General features: G+C 40.0%; 1 protein-coding gene across 7 annotated transcripts in view; it reads left to right on the top strand.

Moving 5' to 3' along the window:
* The window catches only part of LOC119157770 (BTG3 associated nuclear protein), a 152,541-nt gene extending 131,723 nt beyond the window's left edge, over positions 1-20,818 (top strand). For 6 of the 7 annotated variants that reach the window (XM_037409011.1, XM_037409008.1, XM_037409009.1 and 3 more), the window contains 2 exons: positions 15,508-15,651; positions 20,039-20,818. In XM_037409011.1, coding sequence (XP_037264908.1) covers positions 15,508-15,651; positions 20,039-20,110 — 216 coding nt within the window. In that variant the 3' untranslated portion in view covers positions 20,111-20,818. Of the gene's footprint in view, positions 1-2,326; positions 2,396-15,507; positions 15,652-20,038 lie in introns of those variants that run through there. The other variant, XM_037409012.1, reaches the window with a different exon arrangement.
* The last annotated feature ends 2,496 nt before the right edge of the window (positions 20,819-23,314 follow it).

The following is a 23,314-nucleotide window of genomic DNA, read 5'->3' as shown; positions in this document are numbered from 1 at the left end:
TTTCTGATGTTGTGAGAAAACCACATTTTAAATTTCTTTGCTTTAAAAACTTGTGTTTTGATTGTAAAAATCAGTAATTTTAACCTTCTAAAAGCAAGATTTTGTGCTGCTCTGGTGAGCTTTAGTTCTGTTTTCCAATTGTGTGGCCACACACATGCACGGTGCCTAGTTTGGGGTGCGATTTTTGTTTTTTTCGTTTTTTTTTCTCCCCCTTCCCCTCCCGCCTCTTCCCCCTCCATTGATACAAACTTTTCAGTATGCGGGTAGAACGTTAGTCAAGTTGAACTTAATGCATACAAGTATTACTGAACAAAAATATGTGCTTCTAGCACTTATTTTAGGTTATATGCTAGTTTTACATTATCCCAGCTGGGTATTAAACTGAGTTACAGAACTGGCAGTATGTTGGGGAAAACCAGATGTGTACTCTAAGAAAACAATAGTTTTGGGTCCAGAGCTTTCATTGAAGTCTGCTTCAAATTCACACTCCATATTCCTCTCCCTTTTCTCACCGAAAAAAAAATATATAATAAAAATTGAGAGTTGTTCAAAAATGCATTTTAAAAAATCCAAAATGATGATCGGAAAGTTTAACATGTATGCAAATGCTATCTGGATATGGCTTCAGAAAGTAAAGACCTTTGGCTGGCCTGGAGGCTCAGCTGGTAGCGAAATATATTGCCGTGTGGGAGACCCTGATTTAAGTTCAACCACAGGCCATTAAGGTCTGGAAGCTCCACATAGGTGAAACTTTCAGCTCTACAGCAAAGCGGTGGAGGATTTGGAGGCTCTCTTACTGGTGGTTGGCTCCTCCAAGTACATCCCGAAGTAACACTCTGCCGTGGATTCCACTGAAGTAGAAAATGAACGCAAATGGTAAACAAATGGGCGGCTACACGGGGGCGCACGGATGGGTGCGCAAAACCGTGGAGAGCCACCAGGGCTGGTGCTGTTGAAGGGTGAAGTTGACCTGACAAGAGACATATGGTTGAAGTTTAATTCACTGGGGATAACAGGCACTCAACTACTGTGCCAATTGTTTTCCACCCCCAAAGCAGAGAGGTTTTAATGATTTATAGCAGAAAAGGGTGTATGTGTTACCTAATGTGTTTAGAATGACTTGATACGGTTTTCGGAGCAGTGCGGGATGTGAAGTGAATAAACAGTCGCTTCTTACTCTTCTGTGTTCAGAATTTCAACAGCAGAGTTCTGGTCATCTTCTGTAGCGTGAGTTTCTCTGAAAATGCTTTTCCATGCAGAACTTCATGTTGTAGGCTAATACATGCAAGCAAAAAATAAATTTTGAAAATCACTACCAGGAAAATGCTTCTACTTGTGTTCTCAAGGTGGAATCTGACTGGCAATTCACATTCTTAAACATTTGTATAATTCATAAATGTCAGGTTACTGGCTCCCACTTGAGGGCAGAAAAAAAAATAATGGAGGAAATTAATTCAGTAACCAGGAATTCATTTGCAGAATTGGGAAAGCATCATCTGCAGTACCGTAACATGTAGTACATGACTTAGTCAAACAAACTGACACTCTGTTAGGATTCATTTTCATTTTATGACTTTAAATTAGAAAAAACATGTTTGCATCATTGCAAAGGCTGGTGTGAAAGAAGCACCAATTCCCAAGCTCTTCTCCAGGGTATTAGAAACATTTGTCCACTTAGTGCATTGACTAAAGGGAAAGCACATGTGAGGTTGCGTTACTGAGCGGGCTTCTGATGGCGAGGCTAGGCAGAAATGGTACGGCTCGTGTGGAGGGAAGTATGTGTAACCGATGCCTTATCGGTGAGCTTTGGAAATCAGAGGACGGTGATTTGTGTTAGGCTGATGTTATTAAATTTGTCAAAATGATGATAGTTTTAAAAATGACAGAGGCTATATGTAAGAACATCCACTGCGATGAAAGAAATCAATCATTTTTCGTAATTGCTTTTGTTTGAGAACTATTGTCTGAAAATGTTTCTGACATGAAACATAAGATTTTCTGAGGTGGAACGTGATACATAGCTTATAATATACATCTGCTTTTAGTTTTGGTCTTCGTTGGAGCACACTGAGCAGTTCACAGCAACGCTATCTTTTTCAGTGTGAATAATTTAAATGAAGAAGATAAAGCTTCTATTATTTTGGATTATTTTTACATGAACTTCACTAATAGATAAAAGCCCAGATTAGAGATATAATTGGGTATTTCAATTATCTTTCTACCCCTATCCTGTAACTTTTTGTACGGGTATTCTGAGGAGTCCAGGTGTTCTTCTCATATGTTTTTCATTTGAAAAAAACAGCCGTTTCATATGTTTTATTTCTAGCCTAAATTCTGGAGTACATATTGCCCTGATGTGAACAGAACTCCCCGTGTTTGAGCACCTACAGCTCTGTCATTGCTGAGATCTGAGTGGAAAAGCAGAACTAAAGACGACAGAGACTGATGGGGCTGGGGACCCGGTGGCTGTCAGTGGGTTGGGGAGCACCTCCCTTCGCTGGAGGGAAAGAGCCCTGAGTGTCTGAACCTGCTCTTTAACTTCTCTCAAGTTTACACTTTTTCTTGTCCTTTCTGGGATTTTTTTTTCCCCTTGAATTATGTCTACAGCGTTCTTTTTTTTTGTGCAAGTTACTGTAAGAAACTTATTAATGTAATTCGGGTAATTCTCAGGAGTACTGCTTTCTTACTTAAGTATTCTTTAATTGACAGCTCCTGGCTTAGAACTTTCTTCAGCTTCTGATTTATAGTTCAGGCACACTTACAGTTAACTCCCCGCCATGGTGTGCCTACCGTCCTTCTTCTGCTTTTCTTTTGAAGCCATTCTGTCCTTCTGATACTGATTGATACAAATTGAGCTGATTACATCATTTCGTAATTAAAGTGCAGGAGGCGATACATTCATTTTCTTCTCCTTAGGACTTTCCCTGAACGCTGCAATACTAGAACTTTTCTGTTCCTCTGTGTATAAAGGGCTCATGCCGTTGTCGCATGTGCTGCTTTTCCCATCCATATTTCTCAAATTTAATAGGATCCTGCAGTGTACGGTAGGAGCAGTGTTTTGTTACCCTAGCAACGAGAGCCAAACTTTTAGATGTTGTTTTGCTAGTATTTTTTTAAAAAAATAAATCACTGCCAGTTATGATGTAAACATTTGCAGTTCCCCCCAGATGTCTTTTCTTTTTGGAATCAAAGTAAAATCACCTTTCTGAGGGGAAACCGAGAAATTGTTTTAGACGCTGTTAAGCACAATAACAGATGCATGTGATTCTGGTAGATCCTCAGTGATCTGCTCTTACTACTTTTTTAAGTGGCATATTTACTACTAGCCTCATTGGAGATGATGTACCCTCTCATCAGCACTGTGTCCAAATTGTAGTTTTAAGTTATTTATGAAAGGATTGAATGCTGTTCCTGCTGAAATTGCCTGACGACTTTAGCAGAATTACATAGTAAATGCTGAAAGTACTTCAGCGTTTATCTTGACCTTTTGTTTTAAGCATAACTAATCCCATCAGGAATTTGAGACTGGAGGATGGGACCAGCAGGGTGACATTTGAAGCCATGTTTACATTTATTAGGCTAGCAGGGACTTGCCACATAAAAATGTAAAGGAAGACAGTCCTTTAGGACCGAGGTCTCCTCCCCCCCCCCTTGGCTACGTTATGTCACAACAAAAAATTTCCCACCAACCAGATGCTGTGTGACTCACCATTTATTATTCACTGGAATAACCTTTGCCGGTGCTGGTCAGTTGAAGGGAGTCTGGGTCGCTCATCTGTGACTTGTTTCTTGAGCATTTGCACTCAGCAGCTACAGTTTAGTATTTTTCTCTGAACTATCCAGCCATTTCTTAATTGCACTCCGTTGTACGCTGAATAAAACCCAAAAATAACATTCTGTTGGGAAAAAAAACATTCAAGCCAAAGGCTTCTTTAGTATGGCTCAAAATAGTGAATTATCATAGAGACATTTAATTGTCCACTCTTGAAAAATCTTCCTCTTGGAAGCAGTTCCATTGATTGTACCATACTTACTGTGAACAGTAAGCCATTTAATCACAAAATGTTGTAATTGCGTGGATTTGAATGTTATTTACTCTTCTTAGATTGAATTAACTCAAAAGATTTTGTAAGCTGTAACAGAAGGATGAGCTGAAATGCTTAATGTTTTTTTTATATATATATATATATGTTTGTTTGTTTGTTTGTTTTTCCCTTGCCAAAAGATTATAGGGATATATGAAATAATTTTTGGTGGGTTCATTACCCGGCAGTCACAGCTCCATATGCGTGCATGGAGCTCATATGATGTAGAACATGGGTTCTCACCAGAAAAGAAATAAAGCGATTAATTAACCAGAGCCTTGAGAAGGTGGGCACGAACTACCGAACCCACCTAATTGAGGGAGCCCTGGCACACGCAGGCACGTCACGCTGCCTTTTGTGTGACAGCTGAAATGGAGCTGCAGGGTATGGGAAGCGCGCCGTCTGAGGAGAGCTGTCAGGTAACCCCAGGCTGTTCTGGGAAGTTCCCTGTGGTGGGCAGTTTGTGAAGAGTGTCTTCAGACAAAAGGTGGGTCAGATGAACGAGACCACGATACGGATTTCCTTACAAGCCTCGTACTTCCTAATAGCCTCTTTAATTTGATCCAGTGAAGTTAGATGAGGTAACTCTTCTTTCCGTAACCAAGTCACTTTTACTGAAATTACATCTGCAGTTGAACTGCCAATTAATTATAATCAAGTCTTGCACGTGTGCTAGTTCAAAATGTATTTTCAATGGAAGCCTGTGTTTTGTGTTGATGTATTTTACATCATGACCTAAGCCCATGTCTGCCTGAAGCCAAAGGAGGGACCCCACTTGGCTTCCATGGGATGCGACCCCAGAGCACCTTGAGAACAGTATCTTTCTTTGCTTCGTTATCTGTTGATGGTGACAGATACTTTGCTGTCTGTCTACAGGTGATACTGAATTAAAATACTACTGATGTAAACGTGGACTACTTACAGTTAGGATTTCACATAATCTCATTCTATTTCCATCACATGATACAAAGCTTGATTTAGACTTTTATTTCTTAGGAATTAACTTTGCATCTCTTTCAGCCAGTGTAATAGTTCACAGATAAAGTTTTAATTACACTGATTACCCTTTTGTGTTCAATACCGATGGCTTCTCCAGGGAGCTGTTAGTCTGTTGAGGGACCCCCAGCTTGCCACGGAAGAGTATGTGCGTTGACCCAGTGAAAGCGTGAGATACTTCTAACAACTGCATCTTTGCTTTAGGCATCCACTATAAATGTAGGCAGGACGCGTTTAACCTGGAGAGAGATCGTGAGCCTCATGGGTTTATTTGCATATTATGTGTTTTCCAAATACCGTATGTAGAAAAAAATTGGGTCAGATTGCTTATTTTAGTTGGACTGTGCTTAGGAAAGGGTCAGAGAGACAGTGCTGGTGGGAGCAGGTGCTTTTTTAACAAAAGACAACATGAACTGTATTAGCTGGGTCTTTTTCTGCGCCTTATGTTTGTCTAGTTTATTTACCAAATTCGATATGAATGCTTTTCAAAGACTTCAGAATAATTATTTCTAAATTATTTAAAACAGAAAAAAAAAGCTTGTATGGGGAATGTTAAGAAAGAACATGAACTTCTGCCACGCTTTCCCGTTCAGAACTTCACGCAGCGCTGTGCATCTCATTTTTCTTTGCTCAGGGCCCATGACAGCATTTCACCGATATCTGCTACTCTCCGTAAAACCATAGTGCTGGAAAATATCGGCGGCTTTACTCCGTGAAGTTAGTCTCCAGAGGCGGAGGCTTGCTCCTGGGGCTCGCTGAGCCTCGTGCGCTTTTGGGGCTCACTGCAGCGGCGCTCTCGGAAGCAAGGCGGTGTGTCGTGAAAGGGCTTTTGAGGGTACAGGCAGTTTATATACACTAAGCCACAATTTGCCGTCACTTATCTAGCTCCGTCCAACCGCAGCAGCCGGGAAGATGGACGGTTTTTTGTGAAGTTTAAGTAACCACAATACCTGTAGTTTGTGCTCGTGCATTTCTCCAGTTTGTGTCGAGGCGCATTAAGGGAATCTCAGAGCAGACGTTACAGAGCAGAGCTGCACTGCGGTATATACTCCAAGTAAAAGCAGATGAAGTGGTTTATTATTTGTTATGCAAGGAAATAATGCCACTGATAAAAATGTACTCTGGAATTATTCTTTTCATTTTTCCACACTTAGCAGAGCTGAAATCAGTTTCACTTTTCATGCCTGTTAGTTTGGGGAATTTAAAGGAGGTGCTCTCGGTTATATGACTCTGTAGGGGTGTTAGTTAATGAAGTTTTGACAGATTTAAGGTCACATTTTGCATGGTTCAATTCAGCACACTTAGTAATGCACAGCAGGGAGAGTTCCTCTCTCTCTCTGAACTGCTATATATTAGACTTTTATATATGCTGAATTTATTTTTGTATTGGCACACTTTATGTAAGAAATAAATAGCAAATTTAGGTACAAGTTGTTGTTGGAGTAAGGAAAGGACTCCAAGTAACGCTTTATGAACTAGATCATTGACTTCAGAATGATACTTTAATCTTTAAGAGCAGTGGATCCTTTTTATATTGCTTTCAGTTCCCTTAGATCAAACATACTTTTATTTTAAGAGAAACTTACGGGGACATTAATGGGAATATATTACCTTAACATTACCAAAGCTCTTGCTGCGTGATTTTCTGCAGAACCCTTATCGTACAGCACCGCAGTATTTGTGGACAGGTGAGTGGAGCTCCGTGGGTTTGGGTGATGGAAGCTGCTAACAGGACATGTGATTCAGGGAATCAGACTTCGGTAGCTGCTTCATTGCTGCTGGGTCTCTCAGCACCCTTATTTTTTCCTCTCTCCCTCTCTCCGTAGCCCAGCCCATACCTGGTACCTTGCTCAAGGGGACTTCATAAATGAATCTTTTCTTGGGCATCAGTTGCTTTGACGTTTTGATGTGACCTGTCTGGGCACAGACATTCCGAAGAGTGTGATTTTTAATTCAATAAATATGCTCTGTTTAGAGGAAGTGTTTAGAAGGCAATTAGTAAAGAATTAGAACATTAGCATACGTAATGTGGATCGGCGTTACTTATTAAAAATGGGCTATTTTTTATGAGTTTGACTGACAGTATACTGATGTGCTTTCTATTTCCGATGCGCTGTTCCAATAATTTGAAAATGTAGCCCTGTAGCAAATGATTGAAGCCAGTGTGAACTTTATTCAAAAGAATTTAGTTGATGTATTGCAAAAAGCAATTTTAGGCCTTCCAATTTTTATTTTCTGGTGTTTTCCCACAAATATCTTTGGCTAATGCTATTCAGCATTTAAATCAAAGATATGAAAGGAAATGAATAATTAGTGATGTGTAATTAAATGCTAAGTAATGAAAGTAACAGGTCACTTTCACACTCTGACCTAGATTACTAGATATGATTGACTCAGCTTTCCTTTTAATAAAGCTAGATGCAAAGTAATGTATTTTTCTAAGAATAAATAAATAAAGAAATATTCCAGAATTATTTTATTATACCAGTGAAGGTTTGGTGGCCTGCTCGACGGACTAAAATAAACTCTTTCACCTCCCAAAGCTTTTCCTGCAGGGAGCAATGAGAAGACATCAGAGATGGGGCAGTATGTTACATGCTCCGTGCTATTCTGTAGGCTGAAGTATTTAAAATAAAGATGGGAAAACCTCTAAAAGAGATGTTCTACTTCAAAAAGCAGTTGTGGTTTTAGTGGAAATTGCTTTGTGTAGGGGTCTTTTAATTTATGCCATGTAAGACAAACTAGACAATGATTAGCCTTTTGTAAGAATAAAATAGAAAAACCTGTGAATTTCTGGAAGCTCCCTGGTGGCTGGATATGAAACACGTTGTTGGAGTACACATTATGGCCTTGGAGGGTTTTTTCTCTTGTGGTTATGCTGGTAAAAATGAAATTATAATCAGAACAAGTTCAGCTTGAAAACCAAAAAATTATGATGTGTAATTATTTTGGAAAAAATGTGAGTGGTATGTATTTTTCCTTTTTGCTTGGTTTTAGTGTGATCTTAGTAGTTTGATGTCAGACATACAGCCGTAAATGTGAACCTTAGAAAGAAGAGAGGCCTTGTATTTTGGAGGTTTCTGCTTAAGAAAGGGTGGCCAGTAAGGGATCCTGGAGGATGGGTTACATCTGCCATGTGCTTACTCGCACCTCGGTGTGCTTCTCATCACTGATTACTGGGAGAGAAAAGCTGCATATTTTGTCTGCAGCACTGTGAGCCATCTGTCTTCCTTATCTTCTTGGGAGAGGAACTTCCAGTCTTTTATTGCTGTTCATGTTTTGAAAAGTTGGGAAGATAAAACTTAGTCCTTAAAACTGTCCTGTAATTCTAGCAAAATACTTACTGCTTGATTTTAAATACAGCACGGAAAGTATGCAGCAGTGTGTAGTGATCCTTGGTCCATACTGTATTTGTTCTGAAGAAGTACAGGTTGAATGTGTATTTATTTCTCCACAAAGATTACACATCATCAGGCTCTATGCATTCATACTTTATATACATGTGGGACAGATTAAATAAAGCGCAGGGGTCACCGTGGATTTCATTGAACACTGCTTGATCTTAGCGTGCTGATGACTGCTGCTTCGAGAACAGTTAGGTCACTCCATCCTTTGCTGCCACTCCTTTTTGGCACATTAACACTTTAATTTTATTGGAACTGGATTGTAAAATCATCAAACTAACTTTGTATCAGCCAGCCTCAGATCTGAGCTTTTCAACACGGTTGACCTTGGTTAAATTGAACCAAATAGCTTGAAGAGGAAGGGGTGTAAAGTAAGAGCACGTTGCCAATTTTCCTTTGTATTTTAGTATCCTCCATACTGGACGTGTTTCCTAGTGTTGGGTCTTGCTCTGCTTCATCAAGTGAAATGAAGAACTACAAAAGACAAATCTTATGGAAGAAACTCTTCGTTTCTTTCATACAGCTGCGTTCTTGCGACATTCTGGATTGTCTGTTCCAGATTCCTCAGTAAGTGCCAAGGTGACAGAGGCCTTGATTAGTCTAAGCCTCTGATGGTTTTAATGGAACTCATTAATTTCTAATACTAAAACGTTTTGAGTTCTGGACCTAAATACAGAGTCTAGTGGCTCCAGGTAAACTCATCTCTAAGCTTGTAAATCCACTAAATGAGTGTTTCGTTGGCACTAAATACAGTGGATGTTTTTAGTCTTACGGCTCCATCAAGAAAGCTTTAAGACTGAAAAGAACCAGCTAGAGGCGGTTATCTTCTTTTTTTGTGAACATGTTTATCAACAGAGCTTCTTATCACTTGAAGGAGCTGTTTTTGCTGTTTCGATATATTCATGTAATTTTGCCATCCATGAATGACAGTGTAGGAAGATGATGGGCAGGCATTTTCCTAATTTATTGTTTTCTAGGAATCATGTAAACCCATAACCACCCTCACATTTCTGGGCCCAAACTGTTGTTTCTGCCAATCTTTTAGCTGGAGCATGTCACTGAGATCTTTCCCTTTTCCTATGCACAACTCATTTCTTTCGTGCAACATTTGCTGAAATGGTTATTTGCTGGCTCTAAGTGTTACAGGATTTTCAGATGTGAACCTTATATAAACAACCACTCTTTCAGTGATTCAAAACCTCATTTTTTTTTAGAAACGTCATCTTTTATTGCATTCCTGTGTTAGAAATGGGAAGAAATGATGGAAAAAAGACACCAAAATGCCAATGTGTCTTGTTTTTGAGCTTTTTATAGGTAGGCAAACATATGTGCTTGCCTAGATTAATAAAAAAGCTCACAACAGCAGTAGCAAGAATGTGTTTTAGAAGGCTCAATCTGGCAAGGACCAGACTGAGGAATGGGCTTTTTTGATAAACAAACTCCAGCTATCCCAAAACAGTTACCTATTTTTGAAGACTGGGGTCTAGAGAAATATTTTGAGTTATGGGCTTCTAGAAGAATCATTCCCAATGATAAGTAAAATCAGCTGAGGATGTGATATGAATTGAAATATGGCTGGAAACTATGCTTGAATAATTTTGGAAGAAACTGAAGGAAAACCTTTTACATTTTAATCTTTTTTTTTTTAAATTTTATTTCCTGCCCTGGCAGTTGAATGTTAAATGGGAACTATTAGTTATGGGCTAAAATGGTCTTTAAATGGAAAGGAAGGGAGCAGAGAAAGTAGCTGGTTTTCATTATTAATACTAATTTTATTATTATGTTTTATATGGCAAGCATCTCACTGAAGAAGGGACGAAAAGCAGAAATCCAGGACCTTCAGGCTCAAAAGCTCGCATGTCCCAAATCATCAAGACTTTGAAGGGAGAATGATAGAGGAGAAAAGGGGGAGAGGGGAGGGAAAAAACCCCAAGAGAAAGGCCAAGACTGAGGTCAGTGAGGTGCCACTGCAAGGGCTGCGCTCCTGCTGCAGCCCCCGTGAGGAAGCCTGGGTTTGTTAATGCGCTGTGAGGGGGGACGGGACGTATGGGCACAGTGTGCTTGGGGTGGGCAGGAGGGAGCTGCCTGTCCCTTAGCTCGTTTTATCAAATCTGTCAGCTCTTGTGTGGCTCACTGAAAGCTTATGGAGCTTTCAGGAAAATAAATGTTTGGTGAAAGAGACTGTGGTTCTGTATTCACGAACAATGCCAGGAGTTCACACTTCATTTTAAACATCCGAACAAAATACTTTTCCTTCTGGTATTTCTAGCACCATTTAAAATCAAAACTAATAGAAATGCATTTATATTTCTGTCTGAAGGTGTTAGGGAACATTCTTATTCTGTCAGGCAACGGGACTAGTGAGAGAAGGGGCTCTTTCATGCTTGCTTTTTAATTCAGGCAAGTTGTCCTCACCAGGGTCACCGTGCAGTGTGGTGATCTTTGAGGCAGCAAGGGCTGGGACACGAAGGCTTGCCAAGACTGGGCCAGGTCACAAAATGTGCTCGAGAGCATTGGTGGCTTCCAAACCTTCTCAAAGGCTTACATCTCTAAGATACTTGGAAGTATCTTACAGGCGTTTCCTAAACTGTTCGGCTTTGTCTTGATAAATGTTTTTTCGCTAGGTTTTATATTTGGGGAAAAGCATGTATCTGTGGTTGTAACTGCAGGCTTTGAAAGAACAGAAGAATTTCGCGAGCTGCACCGTTCCAGCTGTGCAATTGCTTATGCTTGCAGTGGAAATAATTGTGCAACGTAAAGAGTGGGCTCCGGCTCCGTGAGAGCTAAAGGTCTTGTCACTGTCAAGACAAATCTTAGCGCTGACAGCAAGCAATAATAGATGGCCAAATGTACTTTTTCTAAATACTCTACTAACAAAGAAAACACTTCTTGTTCTGCTTGTTCATTTTAAAGGCACTCTTTTTTAGAAAGATTAAATTTGTCTTGAACTCCCACTAGCCTGCGTTAGCTGGAGCAACACTCCATGTCAGATACCTCCGTGCTTTTGTGCCCAAGTGAAAGGGAAGGGTGACTTCAAGCTTCTTGTTCTGTGTGTGTGTTAAGAGCATGAATTAATCCATTTTCTTAGGTGCGAAGTTTACTATTTTCAGTTTAACCGTATTGCGCTACCTGTTTTGGACCAGTAAGGCAGGATGTTGGAGAAGCCCTGTGGAATCGGGAAGAGAACTTCTTTTTCAGGGTGGGTTGTTTATTTTTTTGGTACAATTCCTTTATTTTAAGGTCAAGGACAGGTAAGAACTACAGAGTTTAGTGTTGGTTTGGAAGTGAAGCGAGCAGCCAAAGAAAAGACATATACTTGTACCTGCCCCATTTGCGAAAGGCTCTGCTACCCAGCTCCTCCACAAACCCCACGTTGTGTAAAGATGTTGATCCCTTTATGTCTTTCATTTTTGCAGCCTCGCTATAGTTTGATATAAAACTTATGACATGAACAGAGCAAAACTATTAGGCGAGGCTGATTGAAATTATAGGGCTGAAGTTAAATCCTGTTTTTATCTGGGGAAGCATGGTTATACTGATTAGAGAGCCTGTTCAATCTACTTGAATCCACTCCGTGGACTCTGTCCTTTATTATGTTTGTTTGTATCTGTCTGTCTTTCTACCAGCATGTATTTTGAGATAACTTACCCCCTGGGACCTTTCTCCCCTCTCTTAAAGGAAATGGGGATATCTGTTTTTATAAGGCACTGTGAATACCATGGAACAAAAAGGTTTTTCAAATACAAGCAGAATGCAAGGACCATAACGAAACTTGCCACTCTAGTTGCCAAAGTCGGGCTTTTTCTGAACAAAACATTTAGTGCTGTTTGTGAGATGCAGAAAGGGTGACATCAGTCATAGTTCCTCAGCATAACAAAACTTGTAGCGTATTTTTAAGCTAAGACAGAAGCATAATAAATTTATCATGATCCCCAGTAATGTGTAGAGAAAATGTAATTTATTGCTCTTTTTTATGTCAGTTCCGTTAGATTTTCCTATCTGGATATGCCTGAGATCATGATAAATTGTGTTATGAATATGGTGTGATTAGGTAAGCGCTATCTTTAGTAAGCTGCAGGTCATGATCGTGTCACATTTGACAGAGGCGCTCAGACATACAAAGTGGGATCAAGTGTTCCAGGCTGATCCTGGGACTGGGTTGATGCTCTGTTTGGTTTAGCAGATTAATCACAAGGTACAGTGCCATTGAGGCTACAGAAACAGCTTTTTTTCCAAATCCCTTTTTTTAAAAAAAAAAACCCAACTAAAAAAAAAGGGGGGGTAAAGATGGCAGTTCTCCCCTTCTACTCTCGTCCATTTGTATCTTAATTTCAGAAGCTGTACGGTAATTCAAATAGAAATTGCAAAACAGTAATTTTGTTCAGAGTGCTGTATATGAACTCTGCAAATATTAAGAGCAGCTTGTTGCTCATTCCTTCATTTAAAGTTCCGTCAGATGGTTTAATTTAAGACTGGGATCTTTTTCCTGTTCTTGCTTTTATTCTCATTTGTACAGTGACTGGTTATATAGCCAGTTACGCCACAACAACAAGCTAGGCAGTATTTAATGAAATCTAAGACAGCTATTAATGTTAGCTGTATTAAGTGGAAAACATTAAGAAATCTTTTTTGGCATTAGATTGTTGTTCTTTTAATTTTCAAAATCATACTTTTTCCTTCCCCCCCCCCCAAGTGATTTTGAACACATATTAAGTAGTCTGTGCAGGATGGATGAATGGATAAAGAGAATCCTAAAGAAGCAAAATGGTTCTTAGTTTTGAAAAATGGCCCTTTCCTGGCTTCTAAGCGTCCTGACATATTTTCTAACTATAGGGAAAAATGCAAAGCTGGCAATTGGTAGAGAATAAACATACCAGTGCAACATCCAGTGTAGAGCCAATCACCTGGTGTGCAAATCCCAGATAGTCTGGCATGACGCTAGTGGAAGTGAATCCACCTGGCTTGGCCATGCACCTTCCAGTAGTGAATACTGAAACCCGTAGTCCTTGGGGTCTGTGTAACCAGGACGTGACAAAGAAGGAAAACCTACACCGACGGCAATGCTTACAGTGCTGGATGTCTCATCTCTCCCGTTACCAATCTGATTTTTTCAACCTATAAACTGCAAACCAAGCAAAGTGTGTGCAGCTATCGCTGCTGTGGTTTGGAGCACAACTAATCTTAACTAAACTGGTTTTAATCTGGCTAGCTGGGGGGAACGGAGCGGCAGCAATCACTGTGTGACCTCGGCAATGGAAATTCGTAAATACCTGGGTCTGTCAGCCCCTGCTGATGTTGGCACGTTGTCCATTTTACCTCTGTGAAAACTAGCTCAGCTTCGTCATTACATCCTATAAAATGCTTCCCACTTCTTTGTGAAGGAAAGAGGAATTACAAGTAGTTTATCCAGCAGGAAGACACAATAGGAAAAGCACATGACCATTTACATGAAACCAACAGGGAAGTGTAATTTGACAGTGAAAAGTATTTTATGCAAGTACTGTTGGGGTTTGGGGTTTGGTTTTTTGGGTGTTTTTGGGGTTTTGGGGGGTTTTTTGATGTGGGGGTTTTTGGTGTGAGGGTTTTTTTTTTTTTGGTAGGCAGGATGGTAGAGGTAGGTTATCACCAAGGATCAAATAGGTTTGTTACAACACATAACAGAGTTACTTCATCTTCTCCAGGGTGTTTGCTGTAAAAGGGAGTTCTGCAGAGCACTGGAAGGTGTGCAGTTGAGAACATACAATAAAAGAGGAAAGCTGGTGTACTATTTAGGCTTCTTTGTTGTAAAACTGTACGTGAGAATGATGGTCTTGTTCAGTCACTTACAATGGTTCTGAAGTTTGTAGTTCAGAAATAAATGAGAAAAAGTACATTTAACTTGCAGGAAATCAATAGGACAGACTGTGACGTGGTTCCGACATTATGTATCGTATAGTTCCAAAACAAATACTCTAGCACGAGAGGATTTTGCTTACTTCTGTAAAAACAAAGTGTAGCATCCTTCTGCAGTTTGATGTTGACGGTATCTCAGAACACCCAAGATCCCTATAAAATCCTGACAACACCCCTTAAGGTCATTTATGGAGGTCACCTCTCTTTGCCTCCCACACTCTCTAGAGAAATTCTAGCCTACCCACTCCTTCATGGCCACCCACCCGCAGATCAGCTGAGAAATCATACTTTGTTAAGAAAAACCTTTGTTAAGAATGTTATTTTTTGTTCTTTGTCCTCTCTTCATTGGAAAGATGTCTTTTATTTTCTGCAGTTCAAGTACCATGTTTTAGAAATACATCATTCGCAGCATATAGAAAGTAAAACTGAATATGTGTTTTAGCTGAATTTAAAAAATGAGATTGGTGACATGTCGTTGTTTACAAACATGTATTTTATTCTGATGTGTGTTTCAAGAAGTAAATTAAAAGTAGTCTCATCACAAGAACATTTCTAAGCAAGCACTTATAGAATCAACTGCTCTTTGGTTTTTAAAGCCTGGAGGGGACTTACAGTCTTCACCAGTCAAATGCAAATATGTTCAGAGTCAGCATTAATCAGCAGTAATTCTTAAATCTACACCTTTATGTGCGATAGGAATATAAACATGACTGTAAGAAATTGTCAAAAGTTGAATGCCTTTGGGTGCGAGGAGGAGTATCTTGGATCTGTGCCAGTTTATGTAACAGCAAAAGCATTACTCAGTGATACTGTTATGTGCTATTGACGTTACCACACTCTTAGTGTAACCTGCGCTCTCTATCCCACTTAGCCTGTGCAATAATCATTAACAGAATTACGAATCTCATAAGGCAAAATGCGGCAAGCATCTAATATGGGAATCGTTCCATATGTGTACCATGTCCTCTTGGAAACCCACATGATTTAAAGCAACTGTTAGCGATAGACAAGTTTTCTTGTGTTTCTTTTTAATAGTCTTTGGGTTTGCATCTGTTTTAAGTTAAATGGTTCATAATGCATTTCTGATTATGGTTGTTTACAAGCTGCTTTCTCTGTTGCTTTCCCTGCAGGTGTTGCAGGGCGCTCAGCTGATAGCTGTTGCTTCTGCTGAGCCTGCATCAGGGGGTGTTGATGGATCTCCGCTCCAAGGGAGTGATATCCAAGTCCAATATGTGCAGCTGACACCAGTGACAGACCACTCTGCGACTAATCAAGTATGTATACATATCTTTTTGCCATTTGAAAGTGCTTAACTGGATAGAAACATCTGTCAGATGAACTATATATCTAGCCATGAATGCTGCAGTCCCAATGAGTTTACAATCCTTTTTCCAAACAGGCTTGAAAAAAAAAAATTATAATAAGAAACATAATTTTGTTGAAGGTATAAATGGTCTTTGACTATTCCTGCTTCTATGTTCTTGCTCAATGCCTCTAGAGAATAGTTATTTTGGTCATCATTGCTTTTCTGCATCCTTGAAGGCTGAGAGCCACGTTAAAGGACAGGGCAAAAACTGGCTCAGAATCTATCCAAGAAGTATTTTTCAGGCTGAGGTTTCTCTTCAAAACGTTACTCCCTTTCTGACAGCAGTTTTCCAGTTATTTTGATCAACAGGCTGGATTTCCCACAGAAGTCACAATGTTAGCAATTGTAAGTGAACACTTGATCCTCTCAGTTACAGTGGAGGAATATTTTTTTTTTTTTTCCTTTTGAAATCAGTTTGAACAGTCTTGTATCTGAGTCTAGAAAAAGTTTCTCATCGGCTTGAAGCTGTGACTGGTGACAGCACAAGAATGCTGACTTAAAACAGTTGTAAGAAATATTTCTGAAGATGGTTTGCACATTCTTCTGTGAACCCCACTTGGTGAGCGTCTTCTCTAGAGAATGCCAAGTGATTGTGAAAAATAAGCTGCTGCCTGCGAGCCAAAATATAATGGTATCCTTAGCAGCCAATATTTGAGGGGATTTTTGTCTGATACATGCCCAGTTTTGTAGAGAATTCTGATCTGGCTACAAACATTTAGATATTGAGTCTCCTTGCAGGGAGGGAGGCAGGAAATCGCATAAGGAATCATGGGAATCACGTCCAGACTTTGCATGTGCTGCTTCCATGGGCAAGGCAATCTTCAGGTCACTTCGATACACGAAGTTAGAGCACGTTAGTTATCCCAACGGCAAAGGGCCTCGGACAAAAGCTGCGGCCGTGTTGGATGTTGCCCAAGTGCCACCTGCACTGGCTGGTGCCGGTGGGAAAGCCAGAACTCCAAACTCTCTTAGTTGCTCTGGTCCACACTGGCTCCCCACCTGGATGCTACAAAGCGCTTTTCAGAAAAATCGTGCTTCCCGGCAAAAAGCATCGGACTACGGTGTGTGGGTGTGCTGTGCTGCAAGGCGACGTGCCGGTTGTCTGTCCGCTGATCTTCCTGTGCAGATGAGCCCTTAATAGTAATTTTTCCCTCTCTTCGGCTTTGTCTCTGAATTAACCTTCTTGATATTTTATTTATAGTCATTTGTAATAGTACACCTGACAATTAGAGTGTGGCTACAGGGAATTATGCCGTATTTCTTTCAAGTCCTCAAGTACGGCGGGTCCCGTGCAATTAATAAAGCACATAGACATCAGGTAGGGGGAGATGGTTCTCATGGTGCTGTCCTCACCCCAGGCCTGGGAAGTTCTCAAGTTCACCTCTCTCAGACTTCGTCCTGGGTCTGTTCCTCGTGCCCTTCCCGGCTAGCACCTCGTGCAGGGCAGGGGGTGAGTCAGGAACCATCTCCCACACAGCTGGCAGCCACCGGAGGAGTTACTTTTCTCTTCAGGGACACTTTGCACCATGTTAGGTTTTAATATTGTGGTTAACCACAGAGATTTATACAAAACTGAAGAGAAGCAGAAAAGGAATGTGAAATAAGAAGAGTATGAAAGGAAAAACAGACAAGACTAGAAACAAGTTTGCCATAAATATTTCCTCAGTTTACACAAACTGAAAACTAAGGATCTGTTAATGAATTGGAGAAACCAACTTGGTATTTACATTACTCTGAGTTATATGGATAGTTCAATAGCTTTTTTTTGGCTAAAGTTATGGAATAGTCCTGCATGATCTTAGAAAAATCTGTTATCTGAAAAGAAGAATCTTATCTGAAGGGAGAACCCTCTCGGTGAGGCTGTAGTGACACTTTAATCTGTTTTCTTTGGCTTTTAGTCAGGGTACCGAGAGGTTTCAGTGATTTTGTATCTATTTATCAATCAAAGCTTATAAAAGTGGAGTTTATTATCCACCTGATTTTGATGCTGTGCCCTACACAAATTACGTGTTTCAGACATCACAAGTGTGAATTTATTTTATGTCTGAAAACACTGTACCGGTTTTTGTACCGTTATTCTTGAAAGCCACGCCTTTGAAAGCAATCCCACATGAAAGCTGAAGGTAGGAGTGAGGCTGTTTGAAATGAATCCCTTCTGTGACTTCAGCTGAAGCAGACAGCAATAGCCACTTCACTTTAGTATTTTCAATGTATTCAAGCACGATTTTGCATTTGCAAATTAGCTGTAGACAGAAGTATTAATAGTTTGGATTCTGACAGTTCTTTAGTGACTCTAAGCCACATATATAAACACAAACTTAATATACGAACAGTGTTTTGCTGGCATAAAATTGCAAGTTCTTGTTCCGTGGGAGGAGGCGTCATTTGAAATCAGATGCATTTTGGAGATGTAGATTTAGTTGGCTTGTTTTCATGTCTCAATAGCGTTCTTGCTTAGAGCAGCTTGCAAAATTCAGAAATACAGAATATGCTGATGTCAAAGAATATTTGGATTAATTCTGTGCTCAAATTCATATGCTGGTGGTAAACACTGTTAGATTTGGAAAAAAACCCATAATTCCAGATCTAAAGTGTGCTTCTAATCTGGTTGGGCACTCTTCTACTTTTGCTCTGAATCTTGGGTAAATACTCAGTACTGCTGTTGTTTCTGTTCTTTGATAATTGTATTACTTCAATACAGTTTTCCCCTAATGAGAAAGAAAACTTCAGTGGTCCCTTACCTGCTATCAGATTTAGCAATCTGATAGAATTATTCACCACTTTGGCACTAATTTATTGAACAATTAAGTAAACACCAAATTACCTATAAAGTTGAACAGGAAAAAATCTTGTACCTGTGTGCGATCGCTGGCAACAAGGCAGAGAGATGAAGAGAAGTAATTTGACAACAAAACCTTAATTTAGGAGCCATGCTTTATGATTTTGAACCTCCAAGTACTTTCATTCGAATAAATCAGTTGTGCCTGTAGAGTAGAACGTAAAGGATGGGAAATCTGGTTGAGTTTCCACCCTTATGTCTTTGTGGATCATCTTGCAGATGCTAGGCAGAGAGCGTAAAGCAGGGCTTCAAGTAAGACTTTTTCATAACAGAAGTACTGCCACAGAAATAATTCTGTATCCAGAGTGTTACATAAAGCATCTATTAGATGTATTTATGGAGGGAAAATCCATCAAGGGCAGATCTCTGGAATCTGTGGGAGTGTACAGGAAAATACCATTAAATGCTTGCCCTTTCCTTGTAGTTTATCTATGCTTGTGACATTGGCTGCTATCAGGGGAAGGCTTACTGGGTGTGATGGACTTTATCCAAGCCAGTACAGCTGTTCTTAAATGCTATTCATCTTATAGCTCTAAAGACGGAGTTTGTTTCATAATCTAGTTTTCCTTACTCCAGCTAACTTGGCTAAAAGGGCAGCTTGCTATGGGATTATCCTTTCACAGCATAGACTACTGGTAGGCAGTAATTTAATTTTTAAGGTGACTTCCTTTGACAACATGAGTCAATTGTGTTTACTTCAGATTCTTACATGGAGGACTCTTTTTGCTTGGAGAGTGAGTTGAATCAGACCTGTACGAAGAATTATATTTGAGAAAAAAGTTCACTATAGTAATGCTGTTCTCATTGTACACAAAAGAGAGAAAGACTGCAGTGGGTCAAGTCAGCAGTTTTAGGCTGTGTCCTGCATCAGCTGGGGAAAGTCCGAGCACAGGGCAAACAGGTCGTTTTACTCCTCTTACCTACAATAGTTCTGTCACTCTGGGACTTTCTACTTTCTTTTCTATGATCACCCTTGGGGGAGTTTAGTTCCGTAACACTGATCAGCTCTGTGCCCCCGAGCTGTCAGTACGTACATGGTGCTGGGACAAGTCCTTCCGCAGCTTCGGCATGTGTTCTGCCAGGCACGGGTTTTATTTTGTTTCTTTTTAGGGCTGGTTCTTTTTTGGGAAGAGAGAGGGAATAATTGTTGTCTATTTGCTCTTTTTGTGCCATTCATGGTCTTAAAGATCCTTATCATGATTCCATTATTTCAGCCGTCTCTTTCCAGTCTGAAGGGCATTAGTCTGCTTAGACTTCATGTGGACTCTGTGGTTTTTTTGGTGTATTTTTATGAGTGTATTCCCATTTTGACTCTGTCATAGAGCTGGTATCCATGCAGATTTTGCACTGGTTTATACAAGAACTTTATATTAGTATGATATGTTCACATTCCCTTGGCTGCAGCAATGGAAAGCACTTTTGCATCGATTTACTGATTTCATGTTCCCTTTTGCAGGGCAGCGATACCCTTCAGTCAGCAATCCAGCCAGAAATGCAGATAGAACACGGAGCAATACAAATTCAATAAGAGAATTGTGAAAAGCTGTGTCAACCAAGATGTCAGCAAGCCACAGTCAGAAGTTAAGCGCTGTAGTCTTCGTGCGACAACAGGAGAAGGGAAATGCCTGTTAGACTAATAGTGACACCTTGAACATCTCCTGCAAATAGCAGAGTTCTGATGATCTATCTGGTTGTCCTCACCTGGAATAAATCAGGACCCAGTTACTTAAGCTGGAACTATGTCACTGCATCCATCAGCTGAGGATGTGGCCGTCAGAAAAAAAATAAATGGCCAGCCCTTAGGTACACTTAAAGAGGAAAAAATGTAATGAATCAAACTGTGAGACTAAATTAATGTTTCATCCTGTTCATTTCTTCTGTGAAAGGCGCCTTTCGAATGTCTGCAGATATCTTAGGAAGGGTATTGCTGCTTTGCAATACCTGCTTTACCACCTATAGAAGATCAAGAGCTCAAATATTTTTCACTGTTTAAACAGCTTTTTTTTATTTGCTATGGTGTTTATAACAAAAATGGAAAATATTTAAAAAAAGGAAAATCCCATAACTGCAAGTATTAGCCTTTTGCTGGTGTTTTCTGTTCAGTGTAATGAAAACTGTATTTGCAGAAGACTAACAATTTTGTTCGTACTGTTGCTTAACTACTTTTCTAGGGGAAAATGCTTTTAATGCTGTAATTATGCATTTCTAATGAGAAATAAATGTGTATTTATGAATAGTGCAGCTCTAAGTTGCTCTCTGCCTCAGGAATGAATACGGTTTGACTGGACTGTGCTGTGGGAGAGTAGTTCTGCAGTATTAGAAGACAGATGCTATCTGGCAAGCTCTGCTGTCAAACTGAGAAGGAAGATTAAGTCTGTAAGGAAGATATCGATCTTAGATCATGCAATTATCTAAATTTCCAGTGCAAGAAAAATGTGATAGTTAAGCTTTTGAGTTGCAAATCCTATTTTGTACAATGAATTTATGCCTTTTTTTTTTTTTTTTTTTTTTTTTAAATGTGAACAATTCTTCTGAGCTGTTTCCCTTTTAGTTCCACCTACCTCCTTTGTCCAGCAGTGGCAGTACCTCAGTTTGGGATTCATCCATAAAAAGCTGGGCTGCAAAAGTGTGATACCTATCTTGTTAGCAACAGCAAGGTGAAATCCTCTCGCCACCGAAACCTATGGGACATTTGATACCTCTTTCAAGAAAGCTACATTTTCATATTTGCTGAGTTTCAATGGAAAGGATACGTTTGCTCTAACCTGATTATCTTTATGTGCACGTTTTAGAAAAATAGTTACTGGGGGAGGCATTGCTTTGTATTTGTTTTTCAGCTGACTTGCTATATGGTTATTGTCAATATAGGGCTCATAAAGCATTTAATGTGTTAATGAATGAGACATAGCCACAAACTCTAGATGGTTGAATTCAAGATAACTTTTTTTTTTTTTAAATGAAAGAAGGGGTTAAGCACACCCAGTTTCTGGGATTGTTGTCCCTGGTAAGTATTATACTTTATGTAAATTCCTACTTCGCTTTAGGCTATTTCTTGACGCACGAGTACAATCCAAACTGAACCACAGCCTATTGAATACAATGTTTGCAACAGGCCAAGAATTTGGCTACTCTTCAGTTTCTTTTTTTAATAGTGTTTCTCAGAGTGGGTAATGTTTGAAGAGCCTGGCATCCAAACAGAAGCCTAAAAATAAAGCGAGGCCTGTACATTTTAGCATGGCTGTTTAATAATAATTTATCACTTGGAAATGACAGTGAGAAAGCTGGGATAGCAAAGCCACTGTGTGCTGCCACATACCACTGTCTTGCTATATTTGTATTGGCCACAGCAGCTTTCTTGTCATCTTCAGAAAATTTTACTCTTACCGGCCTTTCTTCTCTGTCCTGGGTATCTTCTCCTTTTGAGCGGAACACAACGTGGATTTTAACTGTAGGGTATCTGTCTCTGTTTCACGGTGCAATTAAGAATTCTGTTCTCTTCACGTTTTTCAGCTCAGGTACAAGATGAAATTGAGTTCAGGAGAGGTTTCCTTTAGCCGCTAGCCTGCTGCATGCTAAAAGTGAATGCACAGGCGTGTCGAGCAGTGAAGTAGCATTCACTAGATTACAAGAGAGTGGAATCTACTTCATCAGTGTGGAACAGAGATTTGAATCAATTGAATCAATTGAAATAGGTAAGGAGCACAGCTTAGTAAGATCCTCCACTGCATTCGAATGTTAAGACTGCGTGTTCCTCAAGATTTGAATGTTTCTCAGTGTTACGTCAACGTTTACATTGGTTAAGCTGTGTCACACTATGTTTATACTTAAGAGAGAAGAGGCTTCAACATTGAGCCAGGTATTCCAATGAGTAATCCTTGTCCCTGTTCCCTTTCTGTAGATTTTGTGTCCTTGGAGGGTTTATGTCCTTGTCCAGGGAGGAAATGTCTTCAGGAATGTTTTATGTGTTCTCTAGACATCGCAGGGTGTGTAAGGTACAAAGTAAGTAATTCCTGAGAAGGGTAATTTTCAGGAATGAATTCCCTTCTAGGAAACGCTTGTGACTGCGAAGAGTCTGAGGTTCTGTGCGAGGGTGAAGAGTGTGTTCGTGCAGAGAGTGTCGTAACAGTAACATATCAACATAACAGTAAGAAATCCTAAAAGTATTACAAGATAACTCAAGGAGTTAAAATCTTGCGGGGGTACTGCGGGCTTTGCTGGCGTTCTGCTCAGGTGCCTTGGTGGTGTTCCACCGTGGATGTACTTCTACCCTCGAACACTGTTTGACAGTGTTCAGTAGGTCAGCTGGAAATGCATTCTCATTGTGCCTGCTGCTGTTATTCGCAGCCTCTGCCTTTAAAATGGCAAGGTTCAAACCTTCTGACATCCTTGGGTTTAAGTGTTCTTTTTCTTCCGATGCTGCTTTTGTTCAAGAGGCAGAGATTGAGAACATATGACCAAGAGTCTTCAGGGGGACGTTTTGTCTAAGGTTAGACTAGGATCAGCTGCATGCTTTATTTGTAATTCATCTTGTGACCTGCAGAACGCCGTTTTCATGGGTTTGATTTTGTTGTGTGCAATAATGTTTAGTTAGGCAGGCAGGCCTTGGGGGAGAGGAGCCTCTGGTTATCCTGCTTGGCCTCACTGGTTATTTTTGATACTAAGTTCACTGTAGCCAGGACCTCACCGTTAATCTTGGTGTTGTACTAAAGTTTTTGACATGCAGTTATGGCTG

This window comes from Falco rusticolus, chromosome 15 (genome assembly GCF_015220075.1).
Source record: "Falco rusticolus isolate bFalRus1 chromosome 15, bFalRus1.pri, whole genome shotgun sequence".
NCBI lineage: Eukaryota > Metazoa > Chordata > Aves > Falconiformes > Falconidae > Falco > Falco rusticolus.
Note: the sequence above shows the minus strand (reverse complement) of the source record. Positions and strands in the feature narration are given on the sequence as shown.